General features: G+C 34.9%; 1 protein-coding gene across 19 annotated transcripts; it reads left to right on the top strand.

The window, feature by feature from the left end:
- Positions 1–543: 543 nt before the first annotated feature.
- LOC140875031 (uncharacterized) lies at positions 544–5,347 on the top strand. Of its 19 annotated transcripts, none has more exons than XM_073278560.1 (10): positions 544–782; positions 866–975; positions 1,394–1,464; positions 1,585–1,719; positions 2,430–2,615; positions 3,582–3,651; positions 3,760–3,816; positions 3,940–4,003; positions 4,515–5,021; positions 5,137–5,347. In XM_073278560.1, exons 3-6 carry the CDS (start codon positions 1,453–1,455, stop codon positions 3,615–3,617), a joined length of 369 nt encoding a protein of 122 aa, XP_073134661.1. In that variant the 5' UTR covers positions 544–782; positions 866–975; positions 1,394–1,452; the 3' UTR covers positions 3,618–3,651; positions 3,760–3,816; positions 3,940–4,003; positions 4,515–5,021; positions 5,137–5,347. The 19 variants fall into 19 exon arrangements, with proteins under 19 accessions (XP_073134661.1, XP_073134660.1, XP_073134671.1 ...); XM_073278559.1 differs by having other exon boundaries at positions 3,760–3,789; XM_073278570.1 differs by having other exon boundaries at positions 3,582–4,606; positions 4,772–4,839; positions 4,920–5,021.
- The last annotated feature ends 2,026 nt before the right edge of the window (positions 5,348–7,373 follow it).

Here is a 7,373-nt window from a genome sequence, read left to right on the forward strand (position 1 = left end):
AATATCGTAATTAACAACAATTAAAAGACAATGTTTTTGACAAAAAGCGTTGTAAAAAAAATTAACACAACGCTTTTAAGTAAAAAGGTTGTGCTTGTTTTTTTAATTTACAAAAATACAATACTTTTTATGTCATCAACAACGCCTATTAAAAAGAGTTGTAGATTAGCGTTTTTTTAAACCTACCGCAACGCTTTTTTCCGAACAAAATAAAATATCTACTTACAAGTATTTCTCTCACCTCGCATTCTCTCTCAGCCGATGTACCTTTTTCCTTTGGATTTATTTAACTAAATAACCTTTATTTGACCATGATTTGGAAATATAACCTTCTCAATTTTTTCTTTTGTTTTGTTTTTGCATTTTCTTTGTATTTGAAGGTCATTTTGCAAATTTATTTTTAAAAAAAATTATAAATCAAAAATTTTGGTTGACCAAAGTAATTTTTCAAACTATCTCGCCTCGTTGCTTGGAAAATTGATTTGAGCATAGATTTAGAATCCTCTCGTTGAGAGCTTTCTTCTAGTACCTATTTCCCTAATTTTTAAGCCCGCTCTGTCGAACCCTTTTTCCTGCCGTCGTCGTTTCACCGTCCCTTTGCCGTCGCTGACCGTCGCCTAGGCTAGGAGGTTGGTTTTACAAGAACGGGCAACCGATATATCAGTTTTTGGAACATCAACGTTCAGCGAATATACAGTTGTGCATGTTGGTTGTGTCGCCAAGATCAATCGTGCTGCTCCTCTGGATAAAAGTTTGTGTTCTTAGTTGTGGAATATAAACAGGTTAGCATTCTTTCATTTCGTGTTAACTATCAAACTATGTAGAAAAAACCGCTTTGGGATTGAATTTGGCATTTGTTATCAAGGACTTGGCACGACTATGAATGTAGACAAACCGACGAAAGGCTCGACTGTTGCTATTTTTGGATTGGGAACTGTTGGCCTACAGTTCTACTCTAGAATGAACTTGGATAAGGTAAACCCATGTTTGATACATATGCACTCCTCTCAATGCGTGTAGTTTTCCGTATCTATATGTGTGCATTTCGAGAAATTTTTAGTAATGTCTAAGATTTTGATTATTTGCCGATGAGGGCCTGGGATGATTAAAAAAAGTGATAGTAGTTGTTACTTACTTTATGGTTGTAATATATGTTACTTGTTAGTTTTTTGGGTTCGAAAGTAACTTATTCCTCTTGTTCATGGGGTCTGGTGAATAAGCTGGTAAGAAGAAGAGTGATTAAATAGAATATTAAATGTGAATCTTCGAGGAATGTAGAGAAGTGCGATTTGCGAGAATGCGAGTGTGTTCTCTTTTTATTTCAGAAAGTATGATTCTTGGCTGTGCTTACTCTCTCAAAAATTAAGAAATTTACTATTTTTATTTGTGGCAGCAAGAGAATGTGATGAACCTGCATTGGTTCTTGAACTTCCTAAAAGTGACCCTTTATTCATGAAGAAGAAGGTGCGGCAGTTTGGCATTAAATTTCTCTGTGTTATTTGATGTGATGAAGAACCGAGTATCTAGTTGAAGTAATGATCCGATTTATTCCCTTGTTTCAACTACTTTGTTATAATTTGGCAGAAATTTCTTGGTGATATGGGTTTCGATTCAAAGGTTCAGGCACGCCTTAAATGCTCCTCCACTTCCACTCCCGATCAACCAAATGAGTTCTTGAAGAGGTTGATTCAACAAGCAAGAATCATAAACTTTGATGAGGTGATCACCTTCTCATTACTTTAATCTCTGCGTTTGTTTATGCCATTCTTATGAAGATGGATAAAGTAAACGTACTTTCCCTTTTCAAATAGTGAAAAAGGACTTCTAAGTTTGCAACAAATAGATCATCTTAGATTCCACCGTTTCAAAATCAACCATTTATCTATTACGAAAGGCTTTGATTTTCAATTGCTATTTCCAAGAGCTTGTCTTCCATATTATGTATATTATATATGTATATATATATTGATTCACACACACACACACAGACACTATATATATATATATATATATACACACACACACATTCACTTTAAATTTGGGCATAAAATTAATTTACTTATATAGGTAGATAAATTTTCAGATTGCAACTTTATTATTTTATTATAACCTACTATATAGAATAGATTTCACTGCTATCTTTATTCATGGACTTGAGAAGATTTGGAATTTAAATATCTTTATTCATGGATTTGAGAAGCAAAGTCTTAACATCTGAGAAAATAAATGTTTTGTCAATTATCATAGCTAGAAAAGACACATATGCTGCTAACACTGCAAGTAAAAAGCTCATACACATCTAAGTAGTGCAAACTGCCGTTTCCTATGATAAAGTTACTCAATCGCGTGTCTCGTTCTCTTCTTCTGTCAAAGATTTATTGCCTTCGTTCCTTCTTTTTTGTTAACTGACATTATTTAATATTTTTTAGGAAGTGATAGAGGAAACTATGATGATTGTTCCCCTCATGAAAGAGAATGTAGACCATTATAGTGGCCCTGATAGAGTAAGTGCCAAGCAACAGCAAGAAGAGATAGAAAGAGTGACCAAATCTCTTCCAGCGAGCTCACCTGCATCTGTAAAACATTTTACTGAGCGTGCTGTTCTTTCATTGCAGGTTACATCTCTTATTATCTTTTTTTACTTTTTTATTAGCACCTTTAGCTGCATTATTTGAGTGTTTTTGTATCAGTTGCAGTCTTATACTCTTGTTGTAGGAAATATGTATTTAAGGGGCCGAGTGTTACAGATGATTATCTTTTTTTAAAATGGAATGAACGAAAAATAGTTTGACATGTTAGATTTTAATTGGGTTTGAATTTTATAGCCTTGATTTTTCAAAGAGTAGGCTGTCAGCACAAATTTGTATTGATTTGAGTTTTCAGATTTGGCTTGGGATTTTCGAAAATTCCAGCTTGTTTAATTAAGAATTTTAAGATATATTGTGTTGGAGAAATGATTTCGGTACCGTAGAATTTTATATATGAAATTTATGAATGTTAATCACTGTAATATTATATTAAAGTTAGTTCAAAGCGAAAATAATATTATGCTACTATTTAATCCAGAGATGATTAATGTTAGGCATTTTAATTAAGTAATGAGATTTTAGAAATTTAAAGTGCCTAAATACTTGAAATTGGACATGCATTTAATAAATTTAAATTTAAATGTTTATTATATGGTTTATAATCAAAAGGTTCCAGATGACCTATTAGAAGAAGCCAAGGCAGCAGCCAAAGCTGCACTTGAGGAAATGGATGACTAGGTGTCTTAAAATAGGTTTTCTTGTACTGGGCCATGAAAAATCTTCATACAGTTGAATTTGGAACCTGTGAGCATTGTTCTTGCATTTCAGAGATGGATATATACTTGAGGCCCCATTTTACAAATTTCAGTTTGTTTCTACCAAAAAATAAAAACAAAAAATTATTTCTTCTCGAATGTGTCTTGGATTCGATTCCATTAATCTCTTTTCATGTTTTTAAATGTTTATATGTGTTCGTTTCATGTGACTTGTTTCTGTTGCATGTTATATACAGTGGTGTTCTTTACTACCTTCTAATTAACATTTACATTGCAGCTTAAAATGTTCCCGGAAGTTTCAGCCTGTAGATAGGCTCTTTTCGTTATCTTCAGTCACTTCACCAGCTGTATGCCATTTGCCTGTCTCAATCTTTTTCCCTAATGTATTCACAATCTTATTTTCTTATGCCATTTGATCAGATTTTAATTTTATAAAGATTATCGGACTGTTGTAGGTTCAATCGTTATATTCGACGAGTTTTCCGGTGAGAAAAAGTTACCTATTCCACATGGTTGTATTTCGAGTCTTATTCAGATTGAAGTTTTTGGACATTTCAAGATTATTTTCACCTTGTTTATTCATTGATTGTTAGATTCTAATGCTTCAACTGTTTGTGGTTGATCTGATGTTGTAGGTTGTGGCAGGATTCCGAGAGCAGAGTTTATTTGATTAACCAGCACGATAAAAGAACTTGCCAAGTAAATTGCGTGTTTTCTGCTGTAATCTTGGATCATTTTGTGTTTTTACTAAACTTACAAACTTTTCCATGTTTAACGAATGGTTCCAAATTTGGTAGGCTGGGCCAGCCATGTTGTGAGAATGTTGTCGTCTAGGTCTGTTGATGTCCTGACGTAGTGGAGATCCTTTAGTGGCTAGGTTGTGAGTTCATTGGATTAAATGCTATGCAGGAGCTGAAATAATTTAATTTCCATTTTGTATAACTCGTAGGAAACTGTTTAAATTTATTTCATTGCGGCTTATCTTTTGATGATTCATGATATGATAATAAAGATTTCTCAATGAGTCCATTTATTATGATTAAACAGCTTATATTTTATATCTCCAAATTTTCAAGACGTATTCAGTCGAGAGCAAGCGTATGAATCCCATGAACAAAGATGGTCGTCTGATGTATTTTTTAATACTGAAACTCAAATAAATAAGGATTTCTAAAGTAGCTATCACCTTCGATTTTTGCTATTGTTTCAGGCACTTGGAGGGTTGGAGGTGTCTCGGCAATGTCTCGTGCGTTTGGAAATCGCATGCTCAAGAAATTTATAGTGTCCGAGCCTGAAGTTCAGGTAATCCCTTGAATCAGAATCATTAAATATTTTGGTTTCTCCATACTGATGAATTCAATTGCTCTTGCATGATTACCCGGATCTAACTGTAGTAAGAAGTGAAATGGTTTACCTTTTAAACCCCAAATATAGGTTATAGTTCGAGTATGATTCTTAATACTTTAGGTTGCATTCTTTTGGCCTTGAGGAAGTTAATGGTGTCTGCCTGCCGTGTGGAGAAGGCAGAGAGTGAGGTGATATTAATGCATAGCCCTTCTTGATGGTATAAAATGTGCTAGTTTTGTCTTGATTCTAGGTATAAAATGTGTTACAGCTTGTTCTTTGTGGCGGATGAACTATTCAGATATCAACCATGAGCTGTACAAAGGGTACCTAATGGGTAGCGAAGAGCGAGAGATCAATGAGATCATGGGAGGTTGGTTGATAATTTGATATCAAGTTTTTTTTGCTAATCTCTTTGTTGCAGATCATATGCATCAGCTTATAACCATGGCTTTAAAATTTTCTTTTTGTTTGTTGCTATTGTTCAGCACATTCCGAGTCCTCCAAATGGATTTAGCATTCTGAGAGTTGGTCTGATCGTCGACTCCGGTTTGAGGCAGAAATCATAGCGCACATGGCCGGGATGAACATGAAGAATTCGATTATTTGTTATATTTGAATGATTTTTGTTATATTTGAATGATTTATAATATTGAAATTGAAATATTGTACATTAGATTTAATTTTCAAAAATTTTGAATATTGAGTGATTTATAATATTGAAAATTTGTGAATTAAATTTTATTTATTTTTTGTTTTTTATTTGAGAAAAGACAACGCTTTTTAAACGTTGTCGTAGATGGTTTAAGCGTTTTTTTTGCAAAACACAACGCTTTTAAAAACGTTGTGAAAAGCGTTGTAAATGGTCGTGTTGTAAAAAAATCCAGTCAAAGACAACGCATAAAAAGCGTTGTCGTTGCTAAAAAAGACCACGCGGAAAAAGCGTTGTCTTTTTCAAATATCACAATGCTTTTTATGCGTTGTCTTTACTCAAAACGACAACGCTTTTTTCGAGTTGTCTTTGACCGTGGTTTTTCACGACACTGGTTACGACAACGCTTTTTCGTGACAATAACAACGCGGAAAAAGCGTTGTCGTTTGCCGTTTTTCTTGTAGTGATGGTTTTAATCCTTTAACCCCATTGGATTTGATGTTTTTGCCTATGAGTGAAAGAGTTAATATGTATGGACGGAAAAAAGCTGAATTTGTGCGAAATTTGCATGAGAAGGTGAAAGCGAATATCGAGAAAAAAACTTGCAATACACAAAGCAGGCAAACAAAGGTAAAAGTAAGGTCGTGTTTGAACCCGGTGATTGGGTTTGATTGCATCTGAGGAATGAGAGATTTCCGGAGAAGCGACGTTCTAAGTTGTTGCCAAGAGGCGATGGATCTTTCCAAATCTTAGAGAGGATCAATGACAATGCTTACAAATTAGATTTGCCAAATGAGTATAACGTTAGTGCTACTTTCAATGTTTCTGATTTGTCTCCATTTGATGTAGGTGATGGTTAAGATTTGAGGACAAATCCTTTTCAAAAAGGGGAGGATGATGTGATCATGGATGGTTCGCATGTTGATCAAGTGGCTAAGGATGCGTTGGAAATGCCAAGAGGACCGGTTAAGAGAGGCCGAGCTCAGAAATTCAAGGAAGCACTTCAATCCTTGATGATGAAGTCGCAAGAGGGCATTGGATTTATTGATATTCAATTCTGGGATTGTTATAATATTATTGAAGTCAATGGAGGTCAAGAAAGTGAAGAAATTGAAGACCAGGCTCGAAGCTGCGGCGCGCCCGTGCCTAATTCTCCGCGCGCCCGCGCCTTAGCGATCGAACCCCACGCGCGCCCGCGCGTATGAGGCTTGAATTGATAAAAAATCGGCGAGACTTCAGCGCGCCTGCGCCGTCTTATAGAGCGCCCGCACGACAGACTTTTACACAAACCAAAGGTGTTTGTATGTGAGCGGTATATTGGACTTAATTTTGATATTTTGAGTTATTTTGAGTCTTTTATTACTACCAGAAAACTTTTAGAAGATATCTTTGATATCTTTAGGCAATATTTTGCATTATCTTTTATTTTTGATTGTAAACTATAAATACTTTGTTTATTTTTCATTAATAATAATTCAGATTCAGTTTATACACAAATTATTGAAATTCTGTCAAAAATTTTATTCAAAGCTTTGCTTTGGTTTTACAAATCCAACTTTCTCAGTTTAATTACTTGGAAGCATTTTTCGATTGATTTCTTATTGAAGATTGTCAGATACAAGTTATCTGAAGGTTTTATTTTGTTTCAATTTTCGTGACTTCTGTTGTTAATCGTACCGTCGATTAAAGGTGGAAATCCAAAAATCCTATCAATTTTACTTGTTTCAAAGATTGGGCAAAACTTTGGAACTTTTGTTTATTGATTAGAGGGTGTGATTCAAATTGTAATCATGTTTGCTAATCTTACACATCAAGATTCATATCATCTGTGGACCTTCGACTTGATGTTCGCCAACTTAATCCCAAAACAAAGACGTACGACAACGGCGTCCATATAAGACCTCGAATGGTGCCATGCCAATGCTGTTGTGGTAACTGTTGTTATAAGCAAACTCCACCAATGCCCAATGGTCATGCCACGCTGGACCAAAATCTATGAGTGTAGCTCGAAGCATATCCTCGAGGGTACGAATAGTCCTCTCACTCTGCCCGTCGGTCTCCGGGTAGTAAGCT

This window comes from Henckelia pumila, chromosome 1 (assembly GCF_033568475.1).
Source record: "Henckelia pumila isolate YLH828 chromosome 1, ASM3356847v2, whole genome shotgun sequence".
NCBI classification, from domain to species: domain Eukaryota; kingdom Viridiplantae; phylum Streptophyta; class Magnoliopsida; order Lamiales; family Gesneriaceae; genus Henckelia; species Henckelia pumila.

Bases quoted from the DNA above. Each gene is read 5' to 3' on its own strand.
- LOC140875031 (XM_073278553.1), top strand. The intron at 1,720-2,429 runs GTGATCACCTTC...AATATTTTTTAG, and splicing joins GAATCATAAACTTTGATGAG to GAAGTGATAGAGGAAACTAT.